This window comes from Myiozetetes cayanensis, unplaced genomic scaffold, assembly GCF_022539395.1.
Source record: "Myiozetetes cayanensis isolate MyiCay16 unplaced genomic scaffold, myiCay2020 scf5-8, whole genome shotgun sequence".
Lineage (NCBI taxonomy): Eukaryota > Metazoa > Chordata > Aves > Passeriformes > Tyrannidae > Myiozetetes > Myiozetetes cayanensis.
The window spans coordinates 114,838,701-114,858,228 of NW_026087742.1; the positions used below are offsets into that span (position 1 = coordinate 114,838,701).

A 19,528-nucleotide genomic window follows, 5' to 3' on the forward strand; every position below is an offset into this window, starting at 1 on the left:
CCAGGGCACGGGGGGTTCTGGGCTGGGTCATGTCCAGCCTGTCCCCCACCAGCACCCCCAGGACCTTCTCCCAGGGCTGCTCCATCTGCTCATGCCCAGCCTGGATTGATCCTGGGGATCCCCCCACCCTTGGTCACTCCTGGGCTCGTGGCTCCAGGGAAGTGTGGTGAGATCTCTGCTAGAAGTGGCACCACCACAACCTGCACTGATGGGCGTGTTTTTAAATTCTTCGTAGCATCCTCGCTGTGTTTCACTTTGGACAAGAGGGGTTAGGTCTGGTTTTGATCAATATGTTTGTAACTCTTTATTCCAACCTGAAGATTCTACTCTTACTGTGTTATGATAAATGCATTTCTCTGCATTCCGGTAACTATTCTATTTTTAAAATCTTGGCTCTGGAGTTCTGTGTTTTATCTCTTTCATTTCCATGTATCCCATGTTAATTTTTTTGGGGATGCTTCAGGTATCTTTTTCAAGTAAAGAAAGGCCAGGAATTGAAAAGGTGGCTTATTACGGGGGGAAAAAAAAATGAAATAAATTGTTCAAAGCACCACAAGTTTTTACTTTTCAAATTACAAATCGAAACAACTTAAACTCCTAAACTCTTCTCACATCTCCCTGTGGAAACTCCCTCCTTTACTGTAACTTTGGGGTCTTGATGATATTCACAGAGAAGCTGATTTACTGAATAAAGAAGTTCTTTAAGTTTGCAGTTTTGGAACATTCCCAGTGTGTCTGAACCCGGGTTTCGAATTTTACTGGCATTTTGTTGGCAAACTAATTTTTTGGAGTCCTTTCTTATTTGGGTATGTTTCCTGACACCTTTGGCTGTATGGTACTGTGTTTTAAAATTCTCTTTTTCTCTTCCTTTTTTTTTTTTAAAGAGGAAAAGCCTATAAACAGACACAAAGGACTAATTATAAAATATCTGGTATAAAAATAAAGAGACAAGAAAATTACCAGCTGAAAAATGCAGCGAGCAGAAAAATGAGGGTTTAGTGGTAGAGTTCTACTCTCCTGCCTGTGCAGGAGGCCTGATTGTCAAAGCAATTCCACAAGCAAAGCAGGGACTATTCCAAGGCCAAAATATTGTCATTTAAATCAAGCAGGGTGGGAAGAAAGAGGTGGTTTATTCTTCCCTTCCATCCACTGGCATCTTTTAGTGTTGTTTCCCTTTTGCCAACAGCAGAGCTCATTTGTGGTGAGCCAGATCAGAGCATGGATCCAGCTGAGAAAATAACTCCCCTGACTTTGCCCTCCTCACTGGATCCTGCAGCTTCCTTGGAACTGGATTGTCATTATTGTCCTGCTCTCAGAGATTTAACCACCTGTAAGTTGCTCATCTCTAATTCCTTGCTGAGAGTGTCATGTCTAGTAGAGGACAATCTTCTTTTTTTTTTGTAGGATTCCTTGAAGGAAGGTACAAGAAACCAGCTGTCCAAGGTTCCAGTCCCTTTTTTTTTAATTATTATTATTACTTTTTTACTTTTCCTTGTGGCTGGGACATTGTACTCCCTTTAATGCTTTTTTTTCTCACTGAGGCAGGACTTTGGTGCATCCAAGGAGTTCAAGCTGACACTAAATGGCCCTTTCTGTACTAACACCGCTATAGGGGAGCCCACTAGAAAGTGGAAAGAAGCTCAGAATTTTTGCACAAGAACAGAAGAGAGCATTCATGGAACAGGCTGTTCTGGCAGACACTTTGCCTGCTGGATGTAGGCAGAGTTTTCAGTGTGGAATGGGGAGATTCCTGTCATTGAAATGAGCCCTCAGCAGGATTAACAGTTGAGGTGTTCTCTACTTGTCTCACCTTGGTGGAGGGGAGGGGTCAATCTTTTGGGAGCCTTCAGGTTGCACCTGGCCACGTATAAAATGCCTCGTGGAAAGTGGAAGATGAATAAATTGAAATATTTAGGCTAGGGAGAGAGTGTGAGAGTGACTTCAGGATCCTGCTTGGGATATGGGATTCCAGGGAACAGCCTTGGGGCTAAATTGCTATTTTTGTAATTGGTGGCTAATGGCTTGTTCTGACTGGTTTCAACCAAACCTAAATGACTGCTGGAAACACCAGAGATACCAACTTTCTGTACATACTCTGGAATTAAAGGATCACTGGGATTGGAAAGGATCCCTACAGGTCTCTAGACCAACCTCCTACTTTTAAGCAGGGTCAGCAATTAATTCAAACCAACTTGCTCAGGGCTTTTTCCAGTCAGATCTTAAAAACCTGCACAGCCTCTCTTCCAGTGTCTGGTTATCCTCATAGATCAGTGTTCCTCACAAATTTGATTGATGTTCATGCCATTTCCTCCTCTTATTTCCTCATTTCCTTTTGTCTTAATTTCCTTTTTATCCCAATGAAGACGTTAGATAGGCCAAGTCTCGGGGTAAAGCCCTGAGGAGCTGCAGTTGTCTCCAGCCTAGAGGTGGAGCCCAGACCGTTACTTTTCAATCCCAGAATCCAAACACTCTTTGCTCATCTGTTGGTTCATCCACCTGGACCACAATATATTTATAATACTCTATGAATAAGCTATTTGAGAGTGAGATTTTCAGACAAGGGACTCGAAGGGGAGGGAGAAATCTGGTCAGAATTCCCCCCTCTGGTGCCCAGGTATTTGAACATCTGGAATTCAATGCTGCCTGTTGGAATACCTCTGTAACACAGCAGGATGCATTAATGAGAGTTTCAATCTTAAATCCACAACATCAGTGAAATTTATAGTTGTCAGGCCATTAACATTACTCAAACATAGGTTTTTGTGGTTTCAGTTCCCATTTTATTTTCTTGTAGGGCCAAAGTTCATTGTGTTGAGTGGCCAAGTGTCCTCCTTACACTTGAAATGTCTGTAAAACAATTAAATATTGCTTATTGCTCGGGACAGCATTCTCAGTATGCTCTGCAGGGCGGGGAGGAGGGTATTTGTTTGAGAAATGAGAATCTCTCCCTTAGTATTTCAGCTGCTTTAATATCCTTGAACACCAAAAGTACCTTGCTCACGTTTTGGAAAATACCACAAAAATGTTCAAAGCAGAATCCACATAAAATTCCAGTATCATCTTCAACCATCATATAAAGTGCCATCTGATATTCTTCCTGATGGGTGAATTCGCCTCCAGACATTTCATTTTTCCCTACTCTTGTATCTCAATGTGGTCTTTTGACTTAATATGCAGAGCAAGTTAATGAGCACCCAAAAAAAAGAAAAAAGAACAGAGAATTTCTCGAAGGAAAAAGGTTTTTTTTGGGGGGTGGGGGGGAGGAATGTGGTGAGCACTGTGATTAAGTCACTGCAGAAAAACTAAACTGTTAAAGCTGCAACTGATTAAGTTGAAAGAAAAGAAGGGAAGTCAATATGTGAAAAAGTGCACGTACAGTTAATCTTTCTGGGAAGGGAAATCCAAGTTGTTTCTCCCTGAAAAAAACAACTAACAAGCACACCCACCATTTACAAAGCTCTGAAGTCTTTGTGGGGGGGGGGGAGCAGGGGGTGGCCGTGTGGAGATTGTTTTATTATCAGAGGCTTCGCAGTAATTCCAGCACAACCTCAGGAAGCAGTAAAACTAAATCTATCTGTCTCTTGCTGTATCAGTCTGGGTATTCACAACTTCCCCATCTTGTGTCCTTTAAAGAACTTCTTCATGTGGCCCTTAAAAAGTACAACCTTGGTCTCTCCGTTTAATATGTTGTTACCTGCTGCCAAGCCTTTAATAGCTGCATTCATGTGCTCTGTTAATCATATCTCTTTGGTGTTTTGGGTTCCTAATTAACTTTTTTCCTGCTCTGTTTGTTTTCCTCCCATCGTGGCAGCACATGGCTGTTTTGGTTTGTTTGTTTGGTTTTTTCTTTTTCTCCTATTTAAAGACAGATATGTGAGCGGAGAAGTCACAGACATCAGTGTGCTTCAACAAAGCCTATAATCTCTTCCTAACTGTGCTTCCAAATTTAAATCAGATTTTCATGTTGCAAAGCCATGGGCTTGGTGTTGGGACTGAGATCAGGCTGTTCCCAGAAGACGGGGATGAAACCTCGTGAGCTTTGGGGGATTTTCTCCTTGAGGGGCTGGAGCGTGTCCAGAGAAGGGAATGGAGATTGGAAAGAGTGTGGAGAACATGTCCTGTGAGGAGCAGCTGAGGGAGCTGGGGGGTTTATCTGGAGCAGAGGAGGCTCAGGGGGGACCTCATTGCTCTCTGCAACTCCCTGACAGGAGGGGGCAGGGAGGGGGGGTCGGGCTCTGCTGCCACATCCCAAGGGAAAGGAGGAGAGGGAATGGCCTCAAAGTGCCCCAGGGCAGGGTCAGAGCAGAGATCAGAAACAATTTCTCCCTGCAGGAGTGGTCAGGCCTTGCAAGAAGTGTCCCAGGTGAGGGTGGCACTGGGTGATCCTGAACTCCCTTCCCACCTTGGTGATCCTGTGATTTAGTGCTGAGAAGAGGTACAATGTACTGCTGAAGGTTGGTGGTAGGTGGGTAGGTGAGCCTGGTCTCAGTGTGTCATCCCCAGGGTCCCAAGGAGAGGATCATCGAGCGGTGTTTCACGAGCACTGGAAGGGCACTGGCAGAGAGATGAAGAACCTGTTGCTCTTTGACATCATCTCCCCCATTCAGGAGTCCTGTGGGAAAGCGCTGTGGAGCCTGTCCCAGCTTCTGTTGGTTTGTGTGGCCCTGCCCACGACAGGGGGGTTGGAACTGGGCGGTCTTTAAGGTCCCTTCCATCCCAAACCATCCCAGCATTCTGTGATCTGTTCTTAGCAAAGGCTCTTGTGGTCCAGGCTTTGCTTGGTCCCCCCCCAGTAACCATTTTTGATCAGTGTGAAAGCAAATAAGTCATTTGGAAGATACTCTGGAACCTTGGGGTTTCTTGTGTTTTGGCACCTCCAGGAGTTACTGATGCCCCATTTTAGGGCCTGTGGAGCAGGAGGTTCCTCAGCTTGTCACCTGCACAAAGACCCATCTGTGGGCAGTGAGGGGACACTTCTGCTCCCAGCAGGTCTTTGCTTGGTTCCACACCTTAAAACACCTCTCAGAAGGATCAGAAATTCAGAGGGCACACGCTGAATGTGTTTTATCTGTTAAATAACTCTTCCTGAAAACGTGAAATGGAGGAGGGTGGTGGGTACAGTTCAGATCTGGTTTAAAGTGGCTTGAATGAAGTTCTCACAGTAGGGTTTTTTCTTCCCTTTTTATTTTTTTTTTCCCCCAAGTCTAGCACTGACTCATTTGGTGGTGTTAAAGTGCACTTTCTACTTATCCCCAGAGGAAAGTTACTATTCTTTTAAGTGAAACTATTTTAAAAGCAGAACACAAGCCTAAAATAAGCCAGTGTTCTCTAGAGTTCTCAGAAGGTGTAGATTTATTTACTGTAGTTAAATCATAATTAGTTCTCAGGGGATAGTGTATCTTTTAAACTGCTTTATTGCCACCATATTGGTTTTCTAAATAATCAGAAACTGCTGCTCTTATATTTTGTAGCATGGACAAAAATTTGCTGTAAGTAGAAACAAATGTCTGGAATTGCTGGTTGTCACTTCCTGAAGATACGACAGCAAAAAAAAAAAAAGAAAATGACACTGCAGGAAAATGTGAAGAAATACAAAACTTGTGTTATCAGAAGGCACCTTAAATGAACTATGGCTCTGAAGTGTGATAGACACAGCAATGGTTTACATCATCATCTTTCAGTTAACCAGTTCTTAATATTCTGATGGGTTTTGATCGAGAGTAAACATTGACTGAAAGGGGATAAGTGGTGGTGCAGTGCTGACATAAAATACTGCCTGATATTTAAGCCTTGATTTTCATGAGTGTAGCTTGGTGTTGCAGCTGATAAGCATGTTTTGTTGTTTTTTTTCCTAATTGGCAGGTTAATGTTGGATGTGCCTGAGGAGATGGGTTTAATAGCAATTGCTGCTCGACAAACACAAGGGAAAGGTAAGTTCCCTTCTAGTGCATTAAACAGATGAAACAGGACATTTTAATGTCATCTCGCTGCTTCAAAGATTATTTTTGATAGTGTAACCTACAGAATGATTGTGTCTTCTTCTCCTCCTGCTTGAACTGAGGGGTTCAAACTCAAACCCCAAGTACACAGAGCCCAAAGTAAACATTTTTGGGATACTTGGTGGTTCTTGCAGAGATGATTTAGTGGTCTTCTGGTTGCTGCCAAAAAGTCTCCCCAGTCATGGAAACTGCCATTAGTGTAAAACTACATTTAGTGTAAAACTGCATTTAGTGTAATCCAAGTCAGAGTTCCACAGCAGAAATCCTTTTTGGCTTCACTGGAGCAAGACCTGGTCTTGCCTTGCTCTGAGAGGTTTCTTGAGGCTGCAGGACCAGCCTGAAGAGTCTTTTGCAGATAAATGTCAGCAAGCCCTTTTTCTTGCCCAGAAAGCTTCTAGCATTTCTTTAAAAGCCACATTTATTTTATTAGAAGACCACAGTTGCTGGCCTGACAAGCTTTTCTGAGCACAGATCTATGTAAAGATGTTCACCAGGCTCTCAGGGCGGGCCTGCCTCGTGTGGAGCTCATTCCCAACGTTGGGTGGGTTTTTAGGTGCACTCAGAGCAGCTTCACAAATGCTTGTGCACTTCAACAGAGACCAGGGAAATCCTGGAAGCAAATAATTTAGGATATGGTGGGAAATTGAGTAGCAACTTGTACATTAGAATCATAGGATAGGATCTTAGGATGGCCTGAGTTGGAACAGACCTTAAGGATCATCTTGTTCCACCCCTGCCGTGGGCAGGGACACCTCCCACTGGACCAGGTTGCTCCATCCAACCCAGCCTTGGACACTTCCAAGGATAAGAACATTAAACAAACTGCTGGTTTTTCCAAGAAAAAGCTTTGCACTCTCACCCTTCTTCTTTCAAAATCAGTTTGTAAACTCATTACAAGACTGATGGATGCTGTTGAATCCTTCCCTACCTTCACAAAGTGATGTGTTTTTTTTATAAACACTCTTTTCTTGAATTGAAGTTCCCTTTTTCTCTGCCCCTCCCCAGGTCGTGGTGGGAATGTTTGGCTCAGCCCCATGGGCTGTGCTCTCTCCACTCTGCATATCACCATTCCCCTCCATTCCAACCTAGGCCAGAGAATTCCTTTTATTCAGCACCTGGTGTCTCTGGCAGTGGTGGAGTCAGTCAGATCAATACCAGGATATGAGGTATGTCGTTCTAATTTATCTCAGAATTCCCGTTTTCCACTGAATTCAGGTTTGGACTGTGCCTTCTGTGTGTAGAATATCAGAGTATAGTTCTTCAGCTCTAATACAGTGATAACCTTAACCTTGATAACATTTGATTACTTACATGTTTTCAGCAATTTAGTGTCCACATGCCTTTTGCTGAGCTGATTAAGTGCACTCCACTCATTTCACTCATAATCTTCTGAAACTTAAGCCTCAGTCCTCAGCAGTAAAGAAAAAAAATCCGTTTTGTTTGCCCAACAATTTTGAGTTAATTTGTTTTGATTTCCAAGGGGTCGGGGAAGAAGGAGAAGGGAAAATGAATAAAACTGACAAATCCTTTGCTGCTTTTTTTCGGTTTTGTTTGTGCTGTTTCAGTGGTCACTTTATCCCTTTTAAAGGATTTTTCCAACCCTTGTTTAAGGTTGAAAACTAATTTCTAAAGCAAGAACTTAGGAGTATTGCTCTCGAGAGGGAATCAAGTGTCCTGTCATCAGTATTAAAATGAAGAACCAGTCTTCTTCATCACCTCATATATCTCCTTTTTAATGTTACCATTTCCTAATATTTGCTAACTATAAAACTTTGGTATTTTACAGAAGTAGTTAACTAAAGCATATGTTTCCTATATTACAGAAAATCAATGACTTATACACATTTACACATGAACTTTATTATAGTGGCACCCAGTAGCTTTGCTGTAGTTTAGGGTCTGTCAGCCTTCCTATTAAAACCCTCTTAACTTCAGTGCTTCATAACCTGACCATAAAAACAAAATGCTCCAGGCTAAAATTTGCAATATAAAATATTTGCTTAGAGTGAATACTTTAACCATTTAAAACGGGAGGGACAGGAGTTGGTTTTATAAAACAGGGGGCTGACTGGGGAAGGAGCTAATTTATAAATGGAGGTGGTTTTGCTTCTGGGGGCCTACCCTGGCATGCTGTGGCATTTTTAGCTTTATTCCATCCAAGTGGAGAAAGGTGCCTGAAGTGCTAAATATGGATGTAAAAATGGTGTGTGGCAGCAATGCATGTCCTGTCCCTGCAATGTGGGCACAGCAAGAGCTGTGAGCAGGAGAGAGGAACTGAACCTGACAGGACGTCAGCGATGGATGAAACTCATGTTAAGGGGCAGGATTCAAATTAAAGCATGGAAATTCAAAAATTTATCAGAATCTCAAGGCTTAAATTTCCTCTTTCCTGGCCTTGGACACTTCCAGGGATCCAGAGGCAGCCACAGCTTCTCTGGGCAACCTGGGCCAGGGCCGCACCACCCTCACAAGGAAGAATTCCTTCCCATTATCCCATCTAACCCTACTCTCTGTCACTTTGAAGCCATTCCCCCTTGTCCTGTCCCTGCAGCCCTTGGAAATAGTCTCTCTCCATCTTTCCTGGAGCTCCTTCAGGCCCTGCAAGGCCACACTCAGGTCCCCCCAAAGCTTCTCTTGTCCAGCTGAACAATCCCAGCTGTGCCAGCCTTTCCTCCCAGCAGAGCTGCTCCAGCCCTGGGATCCTCTTGGTGCCTCCTCTGGACTCACTCCAACAAATCCATCTCCTTCCAGTGCTGGGGACACCATAGGCTTCATTCTCTCCTCCAAATTTCCATCCCTCTGTGGGAGTGTGTCAGAATCTTAATAACACATTAACACACTTTAATGCCCTTCACTCTGCTCAGAGCCCATTTGAGGATTTCCATTCCAAAACCCGAGTTACCCACGTCTCAGTGTATCAACCAGCCATCATTTCTAGGATTGCCAGGATTGTTGACTCTGCTGAAGAAGCAGCACTTGAGGCCTTTGTCCTGTGACCTCAGAGAGCAAATCTGATGGCTCGGTTGGGAGTTTCCCCGTGGGATGTTAATGCTGCAGGTCCAAATGGGCCTTCTATCAGGAGAAGGCTTGGCTTTCCCGTTCTGAGGACAGCAGACATCTCTCCATGCTCCATTCCCAGCACGTTTTGTGACATCCATCATTCCTTTACCACCGTGTGGCACCTTGTGAATCCATTCTGGGGCGAGGATTGTGTGCTGTGTGACTGACACCGTGAGAACACCCCACTGACTCAGTCGTTCTTCCTGCTTGTCGTCACTTCAGTCACAGAGCTGCTGCCTGGTGTCTTACAGGTGTCATGTTTTCCCCACAAGTAAGATCTACTGGGTAGCTCTGCAGAAGACCTTTTATCACTGATAATACCATTTAACTATGTCATACTTCACGTGTCTCAGGAGCCTCCTATAAACCTTTTCCCAGCGCGGAGAGTCGAGTCGTTTTCCATAACGAATCTGAGCCGATACTTTCCCTTAGACTGCTTTGATAGCAAAATCAGGTAGTATTTCCTGTCAATGAACGTGTAATGGACTCCTCTCTGGCCTTTAAATCTGTCAGGAACGTAGCCATGGACCCAGGTGCAGCTTTCACACATCCTGTAAAGGGATTTCGTAATCTACAATAGGAGGGAACGCGACTCTCGTAGCCCGGGAGCACCTCCCGTGATTTGCCCCCGGGGGCTCAGTCCTGTGCAGTTTTTCAAACTGCAGGAAGCACATTTGCTTGCTTTCTGTGTTCAAGTAGCCGGTGCAAAGTTCAGCTCGGTCCTGTGGTTTCAACAAACCCCCTCTCTATCGGGCTGGGATGGTGTCACACAGCACGGTTTGTGTTTCCAGCTCCGGCGTCGCTGCCCAGAGCCTGAATGAATTTGGGACATCAGTCGAGTTATTTATCCGGTTGTGAACTGGAATTTCTCCTGTCTGCTAAGTTTCCTTTCGGAAATTCAGGATGTCACCGTCTCTTTGGAGTCTGGAGGGATCCTCAAGCAGAGCGGGGATGTTACTTGGGGCTTCCCCTGGTTGTTCATCAGCACTGAGCCTCAGTTTGCATCCTTCTTGAGTAAATCTTTTAAATCTTTAATAAGCTCTCATGAATGAAGGAAATTATTCTATAAAACCTCACCATTTTGAGACTGACAACCTCTAGTATCTTTAGTCCCCTTTTGGACACTCTAAGCCTTTTTCTATTTTATATATATATATATATATATGTATTTAATTAGTAATACTTTTCCCTGACAGCTGCCATCCTCCTTGGTCACCACGTTACTATGATGTTTTCAGTCACATTTGTGGAGCACTTAGATAGATTCTCATTTTGAAGAGCAGTTCACAGTTCTCACAGTTGGTGTGGCAAAGAGGTAGAGAAAATTCTACCCCTCTGCCCCTTCAGGTGAGACCCCCCTGCAGAGCTGCTCCAGCCCTGGGAACAGCACAGGGAGCACAGGGAGCTGCTGGAGAGAGCCCAGAGGAGGCACCAAGAGGATCCCAGGGCTGGAGCAGCTCTGCTGGGAGGAAAGGCTGGCACAGCTGGGATTGTTCAGCTGGACAAGAGAAGCTTTGGGGGGACCTGAGTGTGGCCTTGCAGGGCCTGAAGGAGCTCCAGGAAGGATGGAGAGAGACTATTTCCAAGGGCTGGAGGGACAGGACAAGGGGAATGGCTTCAAACTGCCAGAGGGCAGGGATAGATGGGGTATTAGAAAGGAATTCTTGGGTGTGAGGGTGATGAGGGGCTGGGATAGAATTCCCAGAGAAGCTGTGGCTGCCCCTGGATCCCTGGAAGTGTCCAAGGCCAGGTTGGACGGGGCTTGGAGCACCCTGGGCTGGTGGAAGGTGTCCCTGCCCATGGTAGGGCGAGGAACTGGATGATCTTTAGTGTCCCTTCCAACCCAAACCGTTCTGTGACTCCATACAAAGCATGGAATGATGAATGAGCTGTGTTCTTATAATGAGTATTGAAGAGCAAAACGTTTCTAAATGTGTGGTTTTGGTTTTTTTAGGATATTGAGCTGCGAGTGAAATGGCCAAATGACATTTACTACAGTGACCTTATGAAGCTTGGTGGAGTTCTGGTAAACTCGACACTTATTGAAACAACATTTCATATACTGATTGGTAAATGTCTATTTTCAAGCTTTTCGAGCTTTTATGTGCTGCTTTTTTTTTCCCTGAAGAAATTTGTTATTAATGTCCATATAAGTTCACGTGGTAACGACAAGAACAAATAGTGACAGCAGGCATTAGGAAGTAAAGCACAACATTAAATCAAAAGGAAGCAGAGAAAGTAAATGTTTTCATTTTTCTTAATAGTTCCACATGCTTGACAAGGAAAACATAAATGCAGGCATTTGGGCTGAGGTAGTAGAGTTCAAAGAAAGAGCACCACAGGACAGAGGAAGATTGTTCTTGATTTATTGCAAAACTAGTAGAATATGCTAAAAACTGTCTCCTTTTTTTTTTTTCTATTTGCTTTTTTTAATAACATGACAGATAGTTAAATAAAGAACATGCCTTTTAAATCAGCAGAGGAAGAGCTACGTACACATAGTAATGTTTTAATTTTTTAATCTTTGAGGTGTTTTTATCATCTCAAGTCTGATAATTATCCTGCTGTTTGATAAGGAAGGTTTTTCCCCTAACCAGCAGCATCACAGATGCATGTCAGAAACCTGCCAGCAGAACTCCAGGTTCTGGTTCCAAAAATAATTATCTCTGCTATGTCTAAAAAATTCCTTAACAAGTCTAAAAGGTTAAAGAATTTGATAACAGTTGGGTTATATTTGAATGTAACAGAAGGAAAGTGTCTTGGAAAGGGAGTGTGGTCGTGTTATCTGTGGTTTCTGTCAAGGTGCTGTAATTTTAGAGGTGCAAACAAACAAAACAGTGGAAGTGATCACCTCCTTCTATGAAACATGCCCAGGCATTACATTTTCTATTCAATTATATCCTCATTTTGTAATGGAAGTTACACCAAGACACTTAAGAAGTCTCTCTGTGCCCCATTAATCATTTATTGCTTCCATGCTTTTCTAGAGCCTTTTCTGGTTAACAGAGGAAAAGCAGAAATGGATCACAAAATATTTTATTATATCAGATATCTCTTATGCAAATATTTGGTTTGGACCTTTTATTTCCTACCCTAAACACCAAACCATTAAATTCAAATTAAAACCTTCTGCGTCTGTTCTCTCTGATACCCATAGGAGTTATCCTGGGGGTGGTGTAGACAAAAGATGTACCTGTTCATCAGTTTACTTTCACCTGGAAGCTTCCAAAATTAAAACCTACTTGCTACAGATGAATTTAAGGAGCTTTTCCATCGTGTGTCATGGAGAGCAGTTGGGGAGATTCATGACGTCTAAGTTCTTAAATCAGTAGTGGTGGTAGATCCAACTTCCACAGCAGGAAAAGTGATGCACCAGGTGCACCATCCCTTTTCTACAGTCGTGCAGATCCCTTACCCAGACAGAATCCCTGAATCAGTGAGGTTGGAAAAGATCCCCAAGTCTGTCAAGCCCAACCTGTGCCCCGATCCCCACCTCGTCACCCAACCCAGAGCACTGAGTGCCACGGCCAGGCCTTGAACTCAATCATTCCATGGCATTCGTGAGGAATATCCCACACAGGAGGAGAGTGATCAGAATCAAAGCTCTTCAGACCTTCACTGCTGTGAGAATTACCCCAGAAGAACAAGGGCAGAGACCAACCTGCCTTTGCAGCGCTCAAGGCCTCGCAGAGGACAACACTTCATGTTCCATGCTCTTAAACCTGATTAAAAAGAGAAACAACCAAACCAAACCAAACCTTTTTTTTTTTTTAATGGAAATGTAAAAATTAAGAACTTGAGGGTGGCAGGGCTTTCGGAAGGAGAGCTGCTGAGGGACCCCAAAGCCCTGTGATGCCCCCTCACAACACTACACGCAGGGCACTCTCTTCCCTTGTGCTGTGGTTGAGTGGAAACAGCCGAGTTGGGATTTGCTGCCATGGCACAAAGTGTTTTCCAGTTCATTTTCCTTCATCTCTTTCCAGTAATGCATTTCAGCTCATTTCCCCGGGATCAGTGTGTTGGTACTGGTATCACTGGGCCCTGTTTGTGTTGCATTCCCTGAACTGGTTAAAAATCAAAAACTCCTTTTCACTGAAGGGATCCTTCTCCTCACAGTTAACACAAATTACTTCCATATATGCGTGGAAGTCTCATTAATAGTAAATTTACAAAACAAGGTATCTGCACCTTCTTGCAGATGGAGGTGCATCATGTCTAACACTGCTTGACAGACAGCGGGGTTTATCCCAAATGTCTGAGGGGAGAAAAAAAACCCAACAAATTATTAGGAGAAAAAAATAAACAGGTAATACAATATATTTCTCTACATCCCTCGAAGCCTGTTCCAGCAGGCAGCAGGAAAGGCCCCAAGAGCCATATTTAAACAAGAAAGGCGTTCTGCCAACGTTATTCCAGCTGGAGAAATCTCAGCGAGACACTTGAGGCTTCTAAAGGATATGCTGTGGTGAGATAGATTAAGCAAACTGGAGTCTTAGAAAGTTAAAGTTAAATCTTCTGGGCTTTCCAGAGCAAGCCAAACAAGGCTTATCAGCTGAGTGAAAAAGGCTTGGTTTTCAGAAAATGCAACCAGCCAACTGTAGTAAACACAGAGGTCTCTGAATTACATTTTAGGCTGAAAGATGAAACTCCATCTCAGAGAATGATCAGGGGTTCACTATGAGTTAGCTGATGACATGAAAGAATTTCTCACTTTGATGTTACTGTAACCAAAGTGCCAGTTACCATCTTCCCACCCCTCATTGACTGGATGGTGTGGTGCTGAAAGACCCTGCTGGATTGGCTTCTGTAATTCTAAAGAGCGTTTTGAGGGCAAGGAACAACAAGGAACAAGTAACACCTGAACTGAGAATTGTAATGACAAGAGTGAGAAGATTTAAAGGTGTAAGAGATTGAAAAAAAGCAACTACTGGAAACATCCCTAGGGAATAACTGTACTGAGTAGCTGAATAAAGTAGTGACTCTGGTGGTAACAGAGTGTTCGTCCCTTTGATCCTTCTCCTTTGTCTTCTTCAGGCTTCGGATTTAATGTGAGCAACAGCAACCCCACCATATGCATCAATGACCTCATCACAAAATTTAATAAGGAAGAGGGGACAAAGCTGAAGCCTTTAACTGCAGACTGCCTCATAGCCAGGACTGTCACTGTGCTGGAGAGGCTCATAGACATTTTTCAGGAGAAGGGGCCCAATGGAGTTCTCCCCCGTTACTACAAGTACTGGGTGCACAGGTAGGAATAATGTTCTTCTCAGGCTTTCTTTTAAGCAAGTTGGTAGAAGGACTCCTGGATGTTTTGTCTTTTTCTACCTTTTCTGCTAAATTTCCTTTAAAACGAGTAAATTAATTAAAATATACTCCCAAGCAGGAAGTGCATTTTTAAGGGAGAATAAAAGTAGCACGTGCTAAAATCAACGGACTGGCATGAGTTAAAGAATGATCCCAGGTATTTTCCTTGTGTCATCTCCAAATAAAAGGAGTTGGAAATTATTTGGTTTGTGATTGATGAAGCTGCTGTGCTTCTATTAAAAAAAAATTATAATAAAATAGACTGTTTGGATTAACTCCAACTCTGTTCATTCCACCAAAGGAAATTAAAGCAGATAGAAAATGCTGCTGAAAATCGTTCTCTGTAAAGAACCAGTGAAGTGGGAAATAAAAGTAATCTGTTGGAGGGTAAAGCCTTCCCTGTGAGGGTGGGCAGGCCCTGGCACAGGTTGCCCAGAGAAGCTGTGGCTGCCCCTGGATCCCTGGAAGTGTCCAAGGCCAGATTGGATGGAACTTGGAGCAACCTGGGCTGGTGGAAGGTGTGGGGGTGGGAATGGGATGACCTTTAAGATCCCAATCCAATCCATTCTGCGGATTCATTCTGTGATTAGCCTTCTGAGGTGTTTTGAATTGTGCAGTGCCCACCATTAACCACCAACACCCTGCTTCTTTCTCCCTCTCCCCAGCGGAAAGCGAGTCCGTCTGCGCGGCGAGGACGGGCCGACCGCGTGGATCGTCGGGATAGACGACTACGGATACCTTCAGGTCCACGAGGAAGGCAAAGGGATCGAGTCTGTGCACCCAGATGGCAACTCCTTTGACATGCTGAGAAACCTCATAGTCCCAAAGCATTAACTGCCCCCAGAGCTCCCAGCACCAGGGGAAACTCTTTAGTGTTTGGCACCATCGGCTGAACTTGCTCAGAGGTGGGAAGGGGAGTTGGCAGCTTGATTTCTTTTTTTTTTCCTTCTGATTTTCTGCTGTCTTTGGTTTTTGATGTGGATAACTTCAACAGCTCAAAAAGAGGTGGTGATCTCATAGCTGAAGGCCTTTATTCTTTTGTATCAACTTCAGAACACCCCGATGTTGCCATTCTTTGGAAGCGTCTGTTCTTTCTGAGGACTCTGGTTGCAAAGGAACCCTTTGCAATGAACAGAACTTTCTCTTCATTTACACACTGTATTGGAGAAACTGAAGTGGCTGAATAGTTCCTCTCTCTGTCTCTGTGTTTTTGTTGTACTTTAGCAAAATGCAGGACGATGTTTACTTTTTTTACTCTGTTTTTTTTTCAAACTGCCTTCTGGTTTATGTGTTGTCTGCACTAAAAACAGCTGGAACATCAGATATTTCTGACTTACTGGGATTACCACTGTGCTTAACTTCAGGTCTAAGTGGAGATCCTTGCCTTGGTTCTTCTCCCTGTGGGCCTGTGCAACAATTTACCAACCTGTGCTTTGCTCTCAGGTCTCCAACTCTGTTGGTTGCCTTGAGTTTTTTGGAGAGTACTCCATCAGCACTTAAGAACTGTGGTTGGTTATCCAAATCACTGGCACTGTGCTCTTCTTAGGCAACTGGATCTGAGTAAATCATCTTATATGTCCTTTGAATTAATCTTCCAAGAGGATTCAGCCCCTGTAAGAAAAGCCCACTGGAGTAGTGTCTGACCAAGGTCATTGTGGAATCCCACGTCAGGAGAGGGAAGCTCTAACTAGTTTAAAATTGGATAGTGGTTATATTGTGATCTCAGTGAAGTGAATAAATGAGAGATTCCCTGCTGTAAACAACTGCTGCAGTGAGAAAGAGAAAACACACCGTCCACCTGTGTCCAAATTCTCCTCCACAGCTTCTGTTGTCACCCCCTTTCCCAAAGCAGAGCGTCTGGGTTTGCTGCCTGCCATTAAAAGCAGGAGCTTTAACACCTGCTGACCTGAAAGGAGCTGTTTTTGGGGGCTGCCTGCACAGTTCCAGGTGGGGTGCAACACTTTACTCGTGACTGGGAAGCATCCTGGAGCATCCCCGTGGGAGTTTTCCGTGCGACAGCGGCTCGGCGGGTTTTTCTCCGGGGCCTTCACGCCAAGACTTGGCCACCACAGCTCTTCAAACAGTTCTGTGCAAAATAACTTTTGTCCTAGGTGTGATGTTTCCTCAAGCTTCATTTCCTCAAGTAGGCAGCGCTGCTCGTTCCATTCCCTCGTCCCCTGCTGGAGGGGGGATCGGCCAAATTGGTTTCCACAGAGGAAATTACTTCCTACCCGCCAGAAATGGGGGCTTGGGGTTAAAGTTCGCCTCATAAACAATCTGAACATGTTAGGAGATTGTTTCAGTTACAAAGCCAAGAAGTCTTAAAACCAGGAAACTGGTCTGTAATGGTAATTTTGACCAATCCTCACATATTAGGGTTTAGGTGGTTTGGCAGCAAGTGCAGGGAATTAAGTTGTCCCTGTAACGTTTAGGATTTTCTGCTCCATATCACAGTGGATTTGTCCGTGTCCCTGCTGGTTTGTTTTCCCCCACGATCCAGATCTTGTGAGGCTGCACACCAGAACTGCAGGGAACTGTCCAGTGGAGTGTAAACAGCTGTTGATTGGCATAATTAAAATGATACACACCAACACCAGGTTTTGCTTTTTCCCACCTGAGGCTTTCAAAACTGCTTTGGGCTGAGAATTTTCTGGCAGCTACCTTTATTTCAGAATGAAACACTGATGCATGTTGTAATCAGCTGAAACTCTAGTCTGACTTAATCAAGTTTCAGTAAAAAAGAAGAAACCACACTTATGCACATGCATAAAAAGGGGGTGTGTGCAAGTGCACGCTCACATCTTGTGCATCTTCACTCATTTTCTGCCTTTTCCCTCAAGCAGCTTATGAGCAATGTCAGCTGGGGGAAGCAGAGCTCTGGTACTGGTTTTCCAACCACACAGGTTTACAGAACTTTCCCTTAATACGATATTTGTAGCTAAAACACCATCTCCACTTTGGCTTTGGCACCGCAGGATGTGCCCGTGGGAAGCACCTTGGATTTTGCTCGTGTATTCCAGGGAGACTGAGAAGTGCCTGTAGAGATTTATCAACCAGGTCATGCTTGAATGGCTTCCTTAAAATGTGTTCTCCCTTCACAAGGGACAAAGAATGACGGGGGAAAAGGATAAAACATGTTCCTGTGTGAAGGGAAGGATGGACTTGCAAACCTTCTGTGGCTGAGGGATTTTTTGGAGAGCAAAATGCTGCAGCATTTCCTGGTTGCTGTTGTTCTTTTTTTGGATTCCTTCCTGGCTGCCTTAATGATAGGCTGGTTCTATTCTCACTTTTGAGTTTTAAGGTTATTCCAAAAATTTTTGCATTGGGGAGAGGCTTAGGATTGAGCTCCCTTTCCACAAGCAAGATCCTAAACTAAGTCTGGATGTGTCTGGGAATATCACTTTGCCTTTTTTAGTGGCCTGTTCTGGTGTCCTAAAAATGTCTAAAACTCACCTGTGGTCTGGAGGAAACTGCCTGGACTTTGGATGGAGGGTTTGCTGCTTCCCCTTCCGAAGAACCAAAGACAGGGAAGAATTCCCGTGGGACACTGAGAAGCTGGGAGAGGTCCTTGTGAGGAGCAGCTGCTCCTGTGGAGAAGCCCAGGAGCCCCTGTCAGGTAGATGGGAAGCCCAGCCAGGAGCCTGACTCCTCCTGTGCCGAACTTGGCACGCCCAGAAAGCCGCAACATTCTTGTAGGAAAATCCTTGTTATTCTTGTTCTCAGACAAATGTGGTGCCGAGCGTCTCTGGACATCGGTATGGAGAGAATCAGACAACTCCAGACCCAGGAGTAATGCACTGAAAATGTTTCATTTCGTTCAACTGTCTGGATTAGTAAAACACCTCTTCCATTGTGGGGCTGATGTCATATCTTAAACTATTTTCTTGATGAAGTGCTTTCAAAAAAGCCCCATTTATTGCGACGTCCATATTTCTGTGACTTCATTTTTTTTTTTTTTTACTTTTCCCCCCCCCCCTTCTCCTGGACTCTGTTATAACATTTCTCATTGTGAAAACATTTGTGGAGGTTGTTTATTGATAGGAAAACTTCTGCTGGGCGTGTTGGCACGTGTGTGTGCGTTCAGAGGGAGGCCAGCAGGTTGTGCCCAGTCAGCAACAAAGCTACTTCCAAAGATTTGAAAAAGTAATAATGTGCTTACCGTTTAAGAGCTCGAGCAGCACATCTCGCTTCTAGTAAAAGGTTTATAAGACTTCAGAGCTTTTGTTTTTTTTATTATTTTTTTTTTAAATTTATCCAGCAAATCAAGGGCTATTACCTGGAAATAATATTAAAGCGTTTAATCCTCTGTGCTGCTGTACAAAAATTTATTTCTTTGCTTTTCCCGATTCAGCTGCATCGGCAGTTTTCAGGAATTGCTCTGTGCAACTCCTTTGGAAGACGCAGGAGCTTTATATGTGCAAAAAAAAAAAAAAATGTCTGTCATTGTGCTGATTGCTGGGGGCAGCTGGTCCCATGGAAGCATTTGCATGTGTAAGTGGCGGCGGCGATGCAGCGCCCCGAGCCCCGCACCAAAGAAATTAAATCTGGGCTGAGGAAGGACCAGAGGTCAAAAAACGATGGAGAAAAGAGAACTGCGGGAGAGAATTGCGAACTGATGTGGTGCTCCAGTAGCTCATTAGTGATTCCCTGTTATTTGCAGCGTCCCCCCCCAAGTGTCTCTTCCTTCGAAACGTGGCAAAAATACAACCAATTTAAAAAAAAATCCCTGTGTTTTATAGTGTGTTATTTATCAGATATAAACCTCAATTGAAATAAATTTTCAGATGTCGACCCCGTTATTTGTGACACGCTGTGTTTCGTGGTTAAAAAAAAAAATAAAAAAAAAGAAAAGGAGGAATCCAGCTCGATTTTTCCTTTGGCTACAGGGTTTTATTAACATTTTAAAGGGTTTTGTTTTACAGAATAAATAAGCAAAAAATGCTTTACATTTTTTTTTTTTTAGGGAGTACATATATAGGTCTGAGCGTTATTAGGTTGTTTGGTTTGCGTGCTTCTTCACCTACACTTGCCAAATAGCTTTTTTTTAATCTGCCTCATATTTAAAAAAAAAAAAAAAAAAAAGCAAAAACTAAAGTTCAAGGAAAAGAAATGGAATAATAACGTTTTTCCCTGTGTTGTTTTGGAAGTGTGACTGAAGTGCTGAG

At 43.8% G+C, this 19,528-nt stretch overlaps 1 protein-coding gene across 1 annotated transcript in view; it reads left to right on the forward strand.

Moving 5' to 3' along the window:
• Positions 1-19,154, forward strand: part of HLCS (holocarboxylase synthetase) — a 105,284-nt gene extending 86,130 nt beyond the window's left edge. The window contains exons 7-11 of the mRNA XM_050332790.1: positions 5,863-5,930; positions 7,005-7,165; positions 11,014-11,128; positions 14,094-14,307; positions 15,029-19,154. Of these exons, the coding sequence (XP_050188747.1) occupies positions 5,863-5,930; positions 7,005-7,165; positions 11,014-11,128; positions 14,094-14,307; positions 15,029-15,197 (727 nt within the window). The 3' untranslated portion in view covers positions 15,198-19,154. The remainder of the gene's footprint in view (positions 1-5,862; positions 5,931-7,004; positions 7,166-11,013; positions 11,129-14,093; positions 14,308-15,028) is intronic.
• The last annotated feature ends 374 nt before the right edge of the window (positions 19,155-19,528 follow it).